This window comes from Pelodiscus sinensis, chromosome 3 (genome assembly GCF_049634645.1).
Source record: "Pelodiscus sinensis isolate JC-2024 chromosome 3, ASM4963464v1, whole genome shotgun sequence".
Classification (NCBI taxonomy): Eukaryota; Metazoa; Chordata; order Testudines; family Trionychidae; genus Pelodiscus; species Pelodiscus sinensis.
Genome location: NC_134713.1, coordinates 131,748,975 through 131,766,798, shown reverse-complemented (window position 1 = coordinate 131,766,798; position 17,824 = coordinate 131,748,975). Strand labels below are relative to the sequence as shown.

General features: G+C 46.3%; 1 protein-coding gene across 3 annotated transcripts in view; it reads left to right on the top strand.

Annotated features, from left to right (window-relative positions):
- AKT3 (AKT serine/threonine kinase 3) overlaps positions 1-17,824 on the top strand; it is a 254,031-nt gene that overhangs the window by 224,246 nt on the left and 11,961 nt on the right. For all 3 annotated transcript variants that reach the window (XM_075924864.1, XM_075924865.1, XM_006135203.3), the window contains exon 12: positions 13,422-13,509. In XM_075924864.1, the coding sequence (XP_075780979.1) occupies positions 13,422-13,509 (88 nt within the window). The remainder of the gene's footprint in view (positions 1-13,421; positions 13,510-17,824) is intronic.

Sequence of the window (17,824 nt, the reverse complement as noted above, 5' to 3'; positions counted from 1 at the left end):
AGGTGGCGCTCTGGGGAATATATAGGGATGGAGGCCATATATGCAGCCCCATGATCGGCGACGGGGACTTCCTGCCATCCTGTATATTCCCCTGAGTACCCCTTTCCCAGTCCCTACTTGGTCAATGCCAGCCCCTCTGCTGCCATAAGAGTGGAGCCCTTTAGCTGGCAGCAGCAGAGGGGCTGGGATTGACCTCCCTTGGTCTGGCAAATTCTCTGGTTCAGAACTGGTCAGGTCCTGAGGGCGATAGACCAGGGAGGTGTAACCTGTACCAATTTTTAATGAGCGCTACAGAGGCAATCCTGGCAATAATTAGCTAGTCTATTTGAATTTGTTATGTGGTCAACAGTTATGTGATTAAGGGTGATCCAGTCAATATAGTGTACTTTGGTTTTTCAAAAAGTCCTTGATGAAGTCTGTCACAAAGAGCTATTAGGGAAATAAGTTACAGCGTAACAGGAAATATCCTCTCCTGGATCAGAACTGGTTAAACTAGAGGAAAAAAAGGGTAGGAATAAATGGTCATTTTTCACAATGTAGTCGGTGATGTGAAAAAGTGAAAATCTAGCAGTTATGCATGGAAATATTGAATTTGAATTCATTGCAGAGTATGGTAGTTTCTTTTTGTCTTTTATTTTTAAATACAAGTACTTAATTCCCTTTAGAGAATACTTTCTTGGAGTAAAATAAGTATTTGTTCATATAGCCATATTTGATGCTTTGTAATCTTCGAGCATGGAGTTCCCTGACAAAATATTAACATTTAGAGTTGGAAAAAATAGTTCACTGTAACTCTTATTTGCTGATAGTAGTATTATGATGCATCTATTTATTAACTTACTTTGTTTGGGGTGCAGATGCTAACCACTGGCACATGGGGAGGGGCTTTAAATGCAGCTTGGTTTTTCGTTGCACAGATGATCACTAAAGATATTGAGAGGTCAGGCTGGTGATGCAGCCCAATCAGGTTTCTTAGTAGTGAGGCAGGAAACTCTGAATAACGTCTTGGAAAGCAGAAAGGGAATGGCAAGTCAGAATAAGAGGACACCCAACTGGCTGTGGTGATGACCTAAGCTTACATTTTTCTGTTTTAATTTCTGGCAATATAAGACAATATAAGACCAGTTTGTTTTGTTCATTAGAATTATTATTCTTTGAGCACACTGAAACAAGAAACCTTAAAGAGGAGGAACACAGACAGTTTGAGAGACTGCTCTGGGTTTTTTATTTTATTGTCTGATCCACTTTATGACTTTATGAAATACACTGCCTTCCTTATTTAGGATTGAGATTTTTTTTTGTTACTCTTCATATGTTCTCATCTTTAGTTATTATAGGAGTACGTGTTCTTCTGACCTCTGCTTTGTAACAGGCTACTAAACACTAAGCAGCCACTTCTACACCAAGCCCAACAATCAGAATTAGAGAAAAGTATTGCAGCCCTCAGGAAACTAAAATATTGTGTACCTCAGGTAAAGAACTGGAGGGAATGAAGGGCACCAGTGCCTGAGGCCCCTCAATGGCAAGGATTAAGTGAGATATACTCAGATGATCCTAGCAAGGTATTTGCACTGGATGCAGGACTAGGCAAAGATCTCGTTACCAATCTGGGAGACAGGAAATTCCTTCCCCACTTTGAATATGGTGATTGATTATACCCAGAGCATGAAAGCAAGATACACTAGTCAAGCAGCTGGGAGAGAGAATTTTCAGTTCCACTTCAGTGTAGGCGTATTCCATCTAGTATCCCATCTCCAGTTGGGGCGATCTCTGTTCCTTTGGAGGAAGGAGGCAAACAAAGAAAGAGAACATGCCCGTGGGAGAGAAAGAACATTCACTTCCTTGTGAAAGTTGATAGATTGCTGACATGCTGAAAACTGAATTTATCTATTAAAAAGGAGGCAGTGACTGTTGAGGCTTCTCTGCTACTATTGTCTAAGGGCACTGGATCTTGTTTGACACTGGTCTCATTGGATAGATCTACGCTCTAGTAAAAGATCCACGGCAGAGCCACAGCTGGCTGGGATCAGCTGACTTGGAGTCTGGGCTTTTATACCATCCCTCCTTGCACGATCTCAGAGCTTAGCTTCAGCCCAAATCCAAACTTCTCTACCTTATTTTAATAGCCCCATGGTCCAAGCCTTGTGCATCCAGTTCAGCTGATCTGGCCTAGCAATGGGGGGAAGCGGGGAGAGAGAGAGAGAGAGATTTACTGCATTGTAAACATACCTGCAGAGTAAATACTTCACTGTCTTTGTGTCCTTCTTGAGGTGGAGTGTCCAGGTCCATAGATTTGCCCTATATTTGTCTTTGTATGTGCCTCAATTAAGACTGAGAATGACCATTTCTGTGACTGAGAGAGGAATTCAGTCCTCTGTGAATCCAAACAAAACAAGACTGGTAATGATGTCATTTTTACAAAGGGGTTTTTGTCCACTAAGAAGGGACCTGATAATCAGTATCCTTTTGACATAAAAAACTCTTAATGGAACTGGGGATGAATTTGACAATGAGTGGGATTTACTGATTATTTTGTTGAATAGGTTTGGATAAAATAAAATTCAGAATGTAAAATCTAGGTTTATCCTTTGTTCAAAATAATCTCTTGATGTAACAGTCTTGCCAGATATTGACAGGTCTCTTTCTCAACAACAGAGGTTGTTGAGAAAATGGTGTTGGAACACATTCAAATGTTTTTTCAATCCCCACCAGTCTGGCTGAGATGTCATGATAGCACTAAGATAGAGCTGTCATCTGTTGTCCTCTTGTTGGGTGCATGTAAAGTAGGGATGTAAGGGAGTAGTCGACTACTTACACTCCCTCCTTCCCCATTGCCTGTGTATAAGGGGGGCAGCCCCTGTGCGCAGGAGGTCCCAATTCCCTACTGGGACCCCTGTGCACAGAGGCTGCTGCTGGCTGGGCAGGCAGCCTGGCTCAGTCCCAGCTTGTGCTGGGTGAGGGACCAAACCATGCTGCAGCTCTGCAATTTAAAATGCAGTAAGAGCTGTGGGGGGTAGCGTGGAGGGTTAGGGGAAGAGATTGAGCCTTCCCAGCTCCTACTGCCTTTTGAATTGCAGAGCCACAGTGGGATTTGATCCCATACCTGGCACGAGCCAGGACTGAGCTGGGATGCCTATTGACCAATCGAGTAGTTAGTAAAAATTCTATCAACTACTCAATTCATTTTATCCCCGCATCTTAACATCCCTAATGTAAAGTACACACTTTATAGTCTATTTTTCAAGAATATATTCTCATTTCATGAGGGACCAGGGAGGAGCTGGACAGGACTGCTTTAGTGTGTCTTTTTTGTGCTGTAAAATTATTAGTGCATATGAGAGGCACCACTTGGTTATATGCCTCACTGTGCAATTTTCACTAATTCATGTTTCTGACAGTCTCTTCCTGTGCATAATTCAGAGACAGAATCTTCACATTCTCAAAGACACACATCCATCTGTTCTCCATCTAACACCTGTACATCGGACACTTGACCATACACTCTAACTGCTTGTCTGCTGTGCTGTCAATAAAAAACACAGACAGACCACTACTAAAAATGGTTGAACAGATACAGCTCATTTTGTCATGCTTTACAGTAGAACTTAAGTGTTATAAACATGAGAGTTATAAACTAACCAGTCAACAACATATCTCATTTGGAAACAGAAGTATGCAATCAGCAGCAGCAGAAACAACTAAAACAAATATAGTGCTGTGTTAAATGTAAACTACAAAAAGGGAGTGGGGAGGAGTTCAAAATATTGGCAAAGTAAGGAAAATATTTTTGTGCTTTTCTCATTTTAATTAAAATGATTACAAAATTTTTTCTTCTGCTTAGTAAAGTTTCAGAGCTTCATTAAATCAGTGTTTGATTGTAAACTTTCAAAAGAACAACCATCAGTTATGAACAACCTCCATTCTTCTGTATCTATTTTGCTGGATAATATCAATATTATGTACTTGTAAATTACAGAGTATAACATATTATGCTTGTTCTTTGACTACAAGCTGATTTTCTCAAAAAGAAATTAATTTGCTGTATAATCCAAAATCCCCTATTTTCCCACCATTTCTGTATACATCAGTCTATGGGGACAAATAATAAATAATTGCTATTATCTTTCCCTTTCTGCATTCTTTATTTTGTAGTGAATTAAAGCCCTTTGCCATTATGGTCCATCATCCCAATACTATGTCTAGAACTTCAGGGAGCAGTGCTGGATTGATGTGAATTTCACCACATTGATCCTTGTCTGCTGTTCAGACCAGAATACTGTGATGTGCTCCACTTGGAGTAACTTTTTGAAGAGAAGCTGGAATTCAGCTTGTGTAAACTTACCTAGTAGAGTCATTTTGAGCACAATACATGGGTCTTCATTGGCTATCTGTTTACTTTTAGATGAAAATCAGGATATCACTTCCATCCTTTAAGTTTCTGATGGTCTAGGGCCCAGTTACCTAAACCTTTTTATGTATAGGCAGTCCCCGGGTTACATGGATCCGACTTACATCGGATCCCTACTTACAAACGGGGTGAGGAAACCCCGCACTAGCTGCTTCCCCCCAGCAGACGAGGGAGACGCGGAGCGGCTTTTCTCAGCAGACACCTCAGCTTGAGAATAAAGGACTGAGGGAAGTGAGGTGTGGGAGAATAAAACTGAGCTCTGGAGAAATGTTTGGCTAGAGTTTCCCCTACAATATGTACCAGTTCCGACTTACATACAAATTCAACTTAAGAACAAACCTACAGTCCCTATCTTGTACGTAACCCGGGGACTGCCTGTACCCTGTAGGGAACAGGAGCTCCCTCAAAGCCCCTCCAGATCCTGCATCCAATCCTTTCTAATGTCTCCACTCGGCAGATGCCGAAGGTGGGCGGGAAGTGGTCCTTTGAGCAAACAAACAAAGAAAAGACCTCGTCTCTCTTCTGCCCTTACAAGAGAGATGAGTCCGTAGGGGAAAAGAGAGTCATGGGTGACCTGAATATCAGAATATCGAGACCTGCGCCTGCTGCTGTCTCCCTATCTGCCAGCTTTTCTCTGCTGTCTAAGCAAGGCAGCCTTCTTGTTCACCACCTTTTCTTTGGATGTTTTTTTCCTTTTAAGTTCCCCAACGTGAAGCGGAACAAGCCTTGAAGGTGTGTCTCATTGGTGTTCAGCAAGGCCAGAAGAACTCCTGAGTCACCTTTTGTGTAGAATAAGGGTATGTCCCTTCACATACTCTACCCCTCAATATAGTAAGGGTATTCCGGAGTAACTTGTCTCCATCACTGATCATCTTGGAAATAAATTGTCAAAAGCATAGTCTTTCATGCCGTGCCCAGTGTTGCACTCTGAAACTGACGGGTTGGAGCACAAGCTACCATTTAATCATATGTGGAATTTGTGACACTCACAGGAATCTATAATTCATATAAGCACCAAAATTTCCTTTTTAATAATGGAGTAAGCCTTTTCTGTCGAAAAGTGCTTCCTATACAAGTATAGGATTGGGTATTCTTTGAAAGCGTGTACAGGTATAGGATTGGGTATTCTTTGATAATATGGCAGCAAACCCAAAGCATCTGAATGCAGCATGAATTTCCAGGAAAAATCGGGATTGAAGAGTAGTCAGCCAGAATAGTTGTATTTTCAGTTAATTTAAAGCATCCTCACATTTCTCATCCCACTAGGGTGTTTTAGTGTTATTGTCTTTTATGAGAGCCATGATCCAGGCAAAACTTGGGATAAACCTCCAGTAATAGCCTGTCAACTTAAGAAAATGCCTTATTTGCTTCTTTATTTGGGGAATGGGACATGCTGTTAGATCCTGTATTTTATTGACTACTGATTTCATAAGGCTACCACTTATGGTATATCTCAAATAAGCTACTTGATCTGTGGCTAACTTGATCTGTGACAGTCAGTGTTGTTTGAAAATCCTACATCCTATACACCGTGGGTGGGCAACTTTTTCAAACCAAAGAGCCAAACTACATCAAAATTCAAAACAAGAGGTCAACCAGGAGATGTATAAGAATGCTCATTTGCATGACTGAAAATATACAACTTAATATTATTGATAATAGACATAATGATTAATAATAGCATAAATGAAACATAGTCCTCACAGACTTTATTTAATGGGACTTCGGCTGCTATATCTTTTTGCACATTTCTTTGAAGTTTACATCGTAGCTAGTCAAATCTAGCTTCATGCAAGCATTCAGGCTGTCTTCTGTCAATCTTATGGTGGGGACTGGCGATGTGGGGATGCAGGAGTCTAGGTTGGAGTGTATGAGGGGATCAGGGCAGGGGATTTGAGTGTATGATGGACTCAGGGTACAAAGTTGGGATATATGTTAGGCTCAGGGGTGGGGTGTATGGCAGGAGACTGGGGATGTGGGTGTGCATGAGTCTGGAGAAGTGGGGGTTTGAGGAGCTCAGGCCGGGGGTTCAGGTGTGTGATGGGCTCAGGGGTGGGGTGTGTGGGGAGTGCAGTACTTTGGAGATGTGTGGAGCACTGAGGTTCAAGACCTCAGGCCAGATTTACTCTTCTGAGGTTCCAGAGTTATTGGATTTTGTGGGCCCCCATAAGCTCTGGGTAAGGTAAGAAATGGGTTAAGTGTGTGGGACAGGGCTGCTAGTGAATGGGATAGGGATGGGAGTGCAGGATCTGGGCAGGAAATGGGATATAGGAGAGGGTGACAGTGCAAGCTCTGGATGGGAGGTAGGTTGCAGAAGCAGGCTGGGAGTAGGGTGTCTGGCTGGAGGAGAAGGGGCAGGAGCAAGGGAGGGGGCAAGTAAGGAGGGCCAGGGGGGCAAGTGAGGAGATCGGGGTCTGGGCTCGAGATGGTGGGGGGGGGGCCACTTGTTTTCATGCCACCTCGCAGGCACCGTGTAACATGGCCTTCCGCTGCTCCCATGTGCCGGAAGGAAGCCTCCAGTAAGGGTTCACAGGGGAAGTGTCCAGGAAATGTTTCCCGGGGGAATGAAAATGGCAGTGCCATTTTTGTCTGCTTGTTTACCTCATGCCTGGGGAAGAAAAAGGGTGGCAAACTGAGCCACTTTTCACTTTACTTGTTTCCTGCATGCCAGATTTGGTGGGGAGACTTGCCCCCCCCCCCCCACAGGAAGCTGGTGCTGGCGTTTGAGTCTTGCGGGGGGCTGTGAAGCTGTAGCATCAGTATGGCTCCCTGCTGGGGGGAGGGGGTGGGATGGCAGCTGAGTTGGAGCTCCAAAAGAGTCATATCTGGCTCCCTAGTTAGCCATATTTGGCTTGTGAGCCATAGATTGCCAACCCCTGCTTTAGGTTTAATACTGTCTTTAGGTGCTGAAGATGGTCTTCCAAGGTAGCTTACCATGACAGTGTGTATGTAGATTGCAGCATATTGATCATGAGGACTCAGGATCCTCTTCATAAGCTGTGGGAAAGTCTCCATTGAAAAGGCATAGACTTGAATTGAGGGGTTGAGAAGAATGTTTTTTCTTGTGAGGAAGGGGATGAAGGGATATGCCAATACCCTTTTGATAGTGCTCTGTTGTTTTGCTCATTTACCCTTGGATTGGATAGGTTTTGAATTTTTAAATGGAATTAGCCTTTCTGTTTTGGAACAGGCATCGTGGGGCTCTCCCATTCACTTTTGGATTCCACAGTTACCTTCATCGCCAACATTACTAGCACTTCCTCTCAGATTATATCCCATATCCTTTGTGGCAGTGGTCCAGGGCTCTCCCTGACCAACTGGCATGGAATGGTCTCTAGATGATGTTGGAACAAGTGCTTTCTCCCTGAGCGGGGGGGAGGGGGGGCACTCAGTACTCTTGCAAAGGCCTTGATCAAATTGTAGGAACTATTTCTTAATGCAGGGGAGAGTATCTCATACTCTAGTACTGTAGGCAGTTCTTAACTGCTAGGTATTTGGAGGCCCTAACTCAGATTCCATTGTAGTGGAATTTACCAGTGGCGGCTTCCACAACTTCCAAGGTTTAAGAAGATTCACATTATAGATCTTTGTTTATTTTCTCCTCCCTTGTAGTCTTTTCTCATAGTTTACTGGTTTGCTTTGCCTCAACAAATCCCACAATCTATCAAGTATGAGGCTAGGATCAAAGCCCATTGTTTAATGGCCACTAGACTGTTAGTGCCACTCTCTCAAATATAAGTGGGAAGGCTTCTGGTCATTGTCTACCCCCATCTTGGTTAGTTTTAATGGTACTGACCAGGGAACACCCATGACCCTGCTGGAACTCCTTGGGGGCATAGGACTGCATTCTAATCTACTGTGGCTACTGCTGTAGGCTCATCAGTTTTTTTAGCAGCTCTTGTTGTGTGGTCTGAACCTGCTGCTGGGTGATACACAGTTGTAGTAATTGCTGTTGGGAAATACTGTTGTTGAGCAGCTTGCTGCTACTGCATTCTGCCAATTACTTATATCACCGCACTGGTTTCATTTTTCACGGACTAGCTGAGCACTGTTCCCTCTGGGTATGTCTACACTAGAAAGTTAGTTCGAACTAACGGACGTTAGTTCGAACTAACTTTCCTAGGCGCTACACTAGCGCTCCGTTAGTTCGAACTTAATTAGAACTAACGGAGCGCTTAGTTCGAACTAGGTAAACCTCATTTTACGAGGACTAACGCCTAGTTCGAACTAGCTAGTTCGAACTAAGGGCTGTGTAGCCCTTTAGTTCGAACTAGTGGGAGGCTAAGGCTTCCCAGGTTTCCCTGGTGGCCACTCTGGCCAACACCAGGGAAACTCTATTGCCCCCCTCCCGGCCCCGGAGCCCTTAAAGGGCCACGGGCTGGCTGCTCACTTTGTGCCAGTTGCAAGGCTGCAAGCACCCGTGCCTGCACAGCCTGCACCTGCCACAGGATGAGCCAGCCATCCGAGGGCTCCCAGCCCTCCACTGCTCCCCACGACCAGCCTGGCGGCTCCCGGGAGCCTGCCCGGGGGCGCAAAAGGCGGGCGCCCGCCTGGTCAAGTGCGGAGATCGTGGACCTCATCGAGGTTTGGGGGGAAGCCTCAAATGTCCACGATCTCCGCACTAGCCACCGGAACGCGGCCGTCTACGGACGCATGGCTGCCAGCCTGGCCGCCAGGGGCCACCAGCGCAGCCGGGAGCAGGTGCGCTGCAAGATTAAAGACTTGCGGCAGTCCTACTCCCGGGCCTGCCTGCCAGGGGCTGACCCGGAGGCCTGCCCCCACTTCCATGCCCTGGACCGCATCCTGGGGCCTCATGCCGTCCCTGCCCCCTGGGACGTGATTGACCCCGGGGCAGAGGGACCGCTCCTGGACACCGAGGAGGAGGAAGAGGGCTCTGAGAGCCAGGAGCCTGCCGCCAGCCTTCCCAGGACCCGGGACCCCCGAGGCACCCCACAGAGCCGCTCGCCTGCATCATCAGAGGCCGGGGAGGCGTCCACCTGTGAGTACCCTCGTGTTCCCCTTATGTGTACGGGGGGCTGGGGCGAGAGGGAGCCCCGGGACCGTGCGCCTGGGCCTTGCCCACCACGGAGCAGCAGCTGGGGATCCTGCAGGGGCCCTGGCCTTGCAGAGGGGAGCTGGGTTTCACACACCTGGGCCCCTGGGGTAATTGACCGCTGGTCTTCTTGCACCACAGCTGCAGCACCGGGGCCTGCAGGGCGCACCACACCGCCTGCAGCAGCCGCCCGCGCCCGGGCAAGCAGGACAGCCAGGAACCAGGAGGACTACCAGAGGCGGCATCTCCGGTTCCTGGACCGACAGCTCCGTCTCCAGGACCACTGGGTCCAGGAGGACCTCAGGCTGCGCCAGAGGAGTCTGGAGGCCCTGGAGGAGCAGGGCCGTGCCCTGCGAGGCCACCTCCAGAGCCTGCTAGACCGCTTTCCATTTCCTCCTCCCCCTGCTCCCCCTCTTGCTCCCCCTCTTGCTCCCCCTCTTGCTCCCCCTGCTCCTCCTGCTCCTCCTGCTTCCGCTCCTGCTTCCGCTCCTGCTTCCTCCACACCCCCTGTCCTCTCTGCCCCCCCCTCCACAACCATTCCCCACCGACGCCCCCGGACCCGCAGTGTGGCGAGACGGGAGAGGCACCCAGACTCCCACCCCTGAGCTTTCCTTTCCCTTCCTCCCTTCCCTCCCCTCCCCTTCCAGCTCCCTCGTCCCAGGTTTCCCCCTCCCTTCTCCCACCTTCATTCCTCCCTCCCCCACCCCAGTTCTCTGAAATAAACAGACGTTTTTGTTTGAAAAACAGGTGTCTTTATTGTACAGTAGATAGGGAGGGGAAAGGGGAAGGGGGGGGGAAGGGTGGAAGAAGGCCCCGGTGGGGCATGCAGGGAGAGGTCAGTCCTCCTCCTCCTCCACCTGGAAGCTCTCCCGCAGGGCTTCCCGGATCCGGATGGCCCCCCGCTGGGCTTCCCGGACGGCGGCGGTGCGGGGCTGACCGTAGTGTCCAGCCATGCGGTCAGCCTCAGCCATCCAGGCTGGCAAGAAAGCCTCCCCCTTCCGCTCACACAAATTGTGGAGCACACAACATGCCGCCACCACGGGAGGGATGTTGTGCTCGGCCAGGTCCAGACGGGTGAGGAGGCATCGAAAGCGGGCTTTCAGTCGCCCGAAGGCCCCCTCCACCACGATGCGGGCCCTGCTCAGCCTGTTATTGAAGGCCTGGCGGGAGGGATTGAGGTGCCCCGTGTAGGGCTTCATGAGCCAGGGCTGCAGTGGGTAGGCGGCATCCCCCACCAGGCAGACGGGCATGTCCACGTCCCCGACCCTGATGTGGCGGTTGGGGAAGAAGGTCCCGTCCTGCAGCCGCTGGCACACGGAGGAGTTCCGGTACACCCGTGCGTCGTGTGCTTTGCCGGACCAGCCCACATTGATGTCCGTGAACTGTCCCCGGTGGTCACACACGGCCTGCAGGATGACGGAGAAGTACCCCTTTCTGTTGACGTACCGGGACGCCTGGTGTTCCGGGGCACGGATGGGGATGTGCGTCCCATCGATGGCCCCCCCGCAGTTGGGGAAGCCGAGGGCGCCGAATCCCCGGATGACGGCGTCCGGGTCGGCGAGGCGGACCACCCTGCGGAGCAGCACCTGGTTGATGGCCTTGACCACCTGCGGAGAGAGACACAGCAAAGCGTCAATCAGTGGGGCGCCTGGGTGGCTGGGAGCGTGCGTGCCCTGGCAGTGCCCCGCGCCCCACTCCCGGAAGCAACCCCCCTGGCGGCGTGTAGTACGGCCGGGACAGCCCGACCCCTCCGGTGCGGGGCGCCTTCGCCTCCTCTCGCCCCCCCCTTTGTCCCTGGGGCGGCCCATCCCCTCCTCGCAGCCCCCCTCCCCCCCGGCTCAGTGGCCGACGAGCGCCGTACCTGCATGAGCACTGCTCCGACAGTGGATCTCCCCACGCCGAACTGGTTCCCGACGGATCGGTAGCTGTCCGGCGTGGAGAGCTTCCAGAGGGCGATGGCCACCCGCTTCTGGAGGGGGATGGCGGGCCTCATGCGAGTGTCCCTTCTTTGCAGGGCAGGGGCGAGCCACTCGCAGAGCTCCAGGAAGGTGTCCCTCCTCATCCTAAAGTTCTGGGTCCACTGTCGGTCGTCCCAGCGCTCCAGGACGATGCAGTCCCACCAGTCGCTGCTGGTGTCCAGACGCCAGATGCGGCGGGGCACGCCGGTGCCGGGGCGCCGCCGCGGCTCCTCCACGGCCCCCAGGGCGGCCAGGCGGAGAGGCAGGGGGCTGACATTCCCCAGGTGGTGCCAGGCAGCCTCGAGCCATTGGTGGCAGTCTTGCAGCAGCAAGTCCAGAACGTGCACCAGAAGGTGCAGGGCGAGCCGTGGCTTCATGTTGCCACCTGCGGCAGTCCCCCCCGAAGGGAAGCACCGACACAGACGGGCACAGAGACCAACGCTTTGCTGTCCCTCGGCGAGGTTGGCAAGCAAGCAGGAAAAGCTGAGAACTGGCTGTCCAGGGGGGGTCCCTTTAAGCACGAGCCTCAGATAGCCTCAGACAGCAGCCACACAAAGCAACTGCTGACCTGATGCCCTGCCAGAACCGGTTTCAGCTGCCCTTAAATGCCCCCCTGCGTCCAATCAGTGTGGACGCGCTAGTTCGAACTAGCAAAACGCTAGTTCGAACTAGTTTTTAGTTCTAGATGCGCTAGTTCGAACTAGCTTAGTTCGAATTAACTAATTCGAACTAAGTTAGTTCGAACTAGCGCTGTAGTGTAGACGTACCCTCTAAGACTCTCCCACTTTTTTTTCCAGTTACTTGTATCAGATGTAGTTATACCCAAATTCTCTGCTATTTGTGGGGAGTAGGGTCTTGGGCTCCCGGCTCCTTATAATGTCTTCCTCCCCGGGTGGTAGATGCTCAAGTGTGGGTGAGTAGTCAAGTAAACAAAACAAACAAAAAAAAAGTCTGCTGTCCTCTTACTTCTCTTATGCAAGAGAAGCCTGTATGAAATCAGAGAAGCAAGGGTGACCTGGATAGCAGACAGTTTTCCTGGGTCAGCCCTTTAGGATTACTCTAAAATGGGGTCTACCTTCACCCTCTCCTCTTGGGACATACTGCTTTGAGGGTGGGTCGGGAAGTTTGGAAGTGGTGAGGCCTGCCCCTATCTCTCTCAGAAGTAAGGCATCTCTTTGTTTCTCACCTCTTTCTATGGCAGGTTTTCCCTTTTACATTCCTGCACCACCAGGCCTCGCAGGTGCACCTAATTGATGTTGAATAGGTCCAGAAGAACTCCTTACTCTCATTCTGGTCACAAGGAGATTGTCTCTTCACAGTCCCCATTGCTTCAGATCAGGCAGTTTTCTTTTTTTGGTGGCTCCTGTAGCTTTGGTATTTTAGAACTCTGGCTAGGCTTTCTCCTCATGGAACTCACCAGAGTCTGGGTTTGGCAAGCTTCAGGCCACAGTGAGTAGTGTCAGTATTTATCATGGCCTTTAAATATCCTCCTCAGCAAGGCTACGAAATAGTCATATTCTGAATATTTTGTTTCAAATAGTTAATTATTACAATATCCTCTGCTACAGCAATAGGAACCTTATTAAAAAAAACATAAATAATGTGTGAATTGTTATTGATTCATTTTGGTGCCTGGCACTTCCCCAACAAATTTGTATAGTGAAAATTTTTTTCAATGTTGTCATACTCCTTGGCCATTCATTAAAACTAAAGTAAGCTCCATTATAGAGTGGGTGATTTTTGAATGAAACTTGACATATACAGTAATGAACAATATAGAGGGAATAACCAAATAGCCTATCTGTCAAATGGAGCACTGTCAAATACCTTTATAATCACCTCTAAAGTTGTGGTCACTTGCATGTAGAATTTCTTATTAAAAAGAAACATAATTGTATGTAAATATGCATGACCATACTGCTAATTTCCCAACAAATATGATAAATGAGTCTTATTTTAAGAATATTTGTGTAATGTCGAATCTTTTTTTTTCTCTCATTAGCCTTGGTGGAGGCCCAGATGATGCAAAAGAAATTATGCGGCATAGTTTCTTTGTTGGAGTAAACTGGCAAGATGTATATGATAAAAAGGTACGTCTTTATATGGTATGGAATAGTCTGACTTCTGCGTGATAGTCATCTGAAACCATTATTGAACTCCTAGTTTCTAAAATTATACATAGATTACTTTGCCACTTTTAAATATTAAAGCATGTTAATAGCCAATTTAATTATTTATTGTTTTAATATACTACTAACAACTTGAAAATTTTCTAAAACAAAAGTATGCCAAAATAAATTTAGAATCACTTAAGAATGTCCTTTAATTGTTTAAATGTTCAAGGCCTCCTCCCTCTCATAAGTTTTGATCTATAACTTTAACCAAAAAACCCCCAGAGGCATTAGAGAAGAGAGTCAGTGCTGATGTATGAGAAAGTGTGAACTCTGTGTTTCTGAACTGAGTCTCATTTTCTTTTAATTCCATTTAATAATACATATTTGTGTGGAGCCAGTAGTTCTATATCCTTAGTTTTTTTCATTAGGACCACATTATGTTGTTCAGAAACTGCATTCAGATTTGGACCTTTCATTATAAAATTTGAAAAATAGATATATATCTGTTTTTATTTGAAAAAGATTGTCATAATTTAAATATTGACTCCTACTTGAAAATGATAAACAGCAAATAGGCATTTGCTGATATCTTTTTAACCAGCATAAGGCTTTCTTCGAGATAGATTGTGAAAAATAGTCTAATAAAACTAGTGTTGTCTTAAAATACTAAGCCAAACTCACTTCTGATGTCAGTTGTACAACCCCATTAACATCAATGACCTTGCACATGTTTATGCTAGTGAGTTATTTTGGCTCTTTGTGTATATTTCTATGCCTTTTACTGTGATCTTAGACATTTCTCAGTTGATTTCAGAAATTAAGATGGTTAATTCATTTTCCCTCTAGAAGTGAAAATGAGTTAGATTTAAGCTGTTTTATAAACAAACTTGTATAGATTATGACATTTCTGTAGCATTTGGAGTAACTTATGTATTGTGCTAGGTCCCTGGTATTGTCTGGTGTTCATGCCAGTCACTTTCTAGTGCTGACTTATCTGCCAAATAAGTCGTATCTTTTATAAGCTATGTTGCCTTTCCTGTTTGTTTTTGTTCAAATGAAGGGAGGATTGAAACCACATGCAGGACAGCACGTTAGTGTTGCTGTGACATATTTTTTATTTGTTGGTATGTTACGATTTGAAAACTGGAACGTGTAGTTGTGATTAGTGTGGTATTTCTCTGGCAAACAAGAAAATCGGAAGAGGAATCTCTGTGATGTTAAGACTAAAACTGTGTTGTATATTGCTACGTTTCTTTTCATTGGTTACTGTAAGAGTGTTTTTCCCCTCTACTTTATAGTGGCTTGGCAAGTTTTGGTTTGTTGTTTACCATATTTTATGTTATAAATTAATATTTCCACAAAGATGATTGCAAGTTATTTGCTGCCACAAGGATATCTAAACCTAAACATTACTTGAAAGAACCTTAACAACAGTGTTACTGCCAGTCAACCATAATATTTCATAGAACGATAATTAGAATACATTTCTTTTAAAGGATATTTTGGTTGACCCAGTGAGCTAAAAAATATGCCAGAGAAAATATAATATGGGGGATCCTCAAGGGATTTTTTTTTTTACATTTAAGTTAAAACTGTGTTGTAAAATATACAAATGCATAAATATAAGGGTGCTGTGAGTGGGAAAGAAGGGAAAATATTGTCAAACTAACTTGAAGAGTGTTTATCAACTAAACAAGAACAAAGGAAAATCAAACTTAAAGACAATGGGCTTGATTTTGCCTGGTGCTGAGCACTCTGGCTCTGATCCAGACAAACAGTTATGCATTTGATGCAGTTTGTTGCAAGTCAATGAGACAAGAGTGCTTCTCAATCAGGGTCTGACCCTACACCCATTGAACTCACTAAGTATTTCCATTCTAAGATGGTGGAAGCTTGCTTAGAATGGGGGTTGAGTAGGTGGAGGTGAATAATGAAACATAAATGTACAAAGCACCAAAGTAGGTATGGGAAAAGTTTAGGTGTCTGTAAGTCAGGGTGGATGCCCTTCATGTGGAGTGAGGGGAGTTTGATGTGGTAAGGCTAGCAAGGGAAGCAGAGTAGGTGCCCTGCAAAGGGAGTTGAGATGTTAGGGATAGTAAAGGGAGAGAGATGGTGCTCTGTATAGGAAATGAGGGGAGCTGCTACAGCCACTCCAGTCTCTGGGTTCCAGTCTCACCTCTACCCCAGACAGCTGGGAGGCCTCTCTGCAACAGATTGCATGAAGCACAGGTGAGGGGGAGGTGAAAACTAGGGATGGAAACATTTTTAAAACAACCAGTAACCTTGGTTACACAGTTAAATGGTTTGCAGGCTGCCAGCTCTGTGGGCTTCCTGCGAGTAGCTGCGAGTTTAACCTGTAAGGTTAACTTATAAGCATTAGCTTATGCCAATGCTTATCTTTTAATTCATTAAAGGGTTAAACTCTTACATCCCTAGTGGAAACCTAGCTCAGACCCCACAATATTTCCACTGTGGTGGTAGGTGCTAGCTGCCACAGTCCCCTGGTTTTCCTGTCCCTGAGAGCAGGATTGGGCCCTCAGCAGGATCTTAGAATACAGATGATCCTAATAGTTGTTTACCATTTCCATGATTGCTTTAAGAAATTAAACCTTTTGATATGAGCAAATTAAAATAGTTTACCTGAACAATTCAAAGAAGATCCCCTTAGTTGCATGTGTTGGATGTGTTAGGCACAATGATTGAGAGAGGACATGGTAGCGGTTTTCAAGTATAGGCAGTCCCCGGGTTACGTACAAGATAGGGACTGTTGGTTTGTTCTTAAGTTGAATCTGTATGTAAGTCGGAACTGGCACATATTGTAGGGGAAACTCTAGCCAAACATTTCTCCAGAGCTCAGTTTTATTCTTCCACACCTCACTTCCCTCAGTCCTTTATTCTCAAGCTGAGGTGTCTGCTGAGAAAAGCCGCTCTGCGTCTCCCTGGTCTGCTGGGGGGGGGGGGGGGGTGCTAGCTTCGCGTCTCCCTGGTCTGCTGGGGGGAAGCAGCTAGTGCGGGGTTGCCTCACCCCGTTTGTAAGTAGGGATCCGACATGTAACCCGGGGACTGCCTGTACCTAAAAGGATGTTACAAGGAGGGAGAAAAATTATTCTCTTCTGACTAAAGGACAAGAAGCAATGGAGCTTTAGGTTGGACATTAGAAAAAACTTCCTGTCAGGGTGGTTAAATACTGGAATAAATTGCCTAAGGAGGTTGTGGAATCTCCATCACTGGAGATATTTAAGAGCAGGTTAGATAGGCATCTTCAGGGGTGATCTAGATCTGTGGTGTCCAACCAGTTCTGAAGCAGTAGCAACTATAGTGGCTACTGCTGTAGCGAACTAGCCACACTTAACTGGCTAAATAGCCACATGTGGCTAGTATGTTGGGCACCACGGATCTAGATGGTGCTTTAGTCCAGCTAAAAACTCATTCGAGATGAATGGGGAAATTCACATCTCCTGGAATTGTTTCAGACTTGCTGGGAATTCAGATAGAATTCTCTGCATCAGTTATACTTGATTCATATGTTTAAGAATTTCTTTACATCTCTAAGCACTGGAGACGTACTTTTTGTTTTAAATGAATGGGTAGATTCTAAAGAACAAGATGGCAGCCTCCAAAAATACAAAGAATCTGCGGTGTGATGTGGTCCAACTTGAGCACTTGTGATATCACTTAAAAAAAATCTGTCTGAAGCAAATGAGTATGCCTCTTCGCATAGATATTTCCATAAAGGTGTGATTGCAAGTTATTTGCTGCCACAAGGATATCTAAACCTAAACTTTACTTGAAAGAACCTTAACAATGATGTTACTGTCAGTCAACCATAATATTTGCGGTCAAAATACAGTATTCCTCTGTGTCAATGTTTATGTAAATTATTTATTCCGCATTTTCTACTTGCACTTTATGGGAAAAGTTAGGAACGGATTTCTTACTGCATTTCTCTCATTTTCTTCTGGAGATGGCACCAAAATTCCATGTGCTGGTTCCTCGTTTCTTGACAAGAATTCTTCAAAAGCCGGTAGATTTTTTTTTTGTAGAGGTTCTTCCTCTAAAATGGGGAGGTATGTTTTGAAAACAACCACAGCATTTTGTTTACAGTGGCCAAAGGAAGATTTTTATGAGGTGTGCATGGGATGGCAGATTAGGAGGTTGATTTGATGGGTTTTGAAAAAGAATTGAGGTGAAGTTGTGATTGCAGGAATAGGCTGAATAGATCAAAAGGACTGGAACCCAATTTCATACAATCATGACTGAAGCATAAATGTATTTGGCTACGTCTACACTG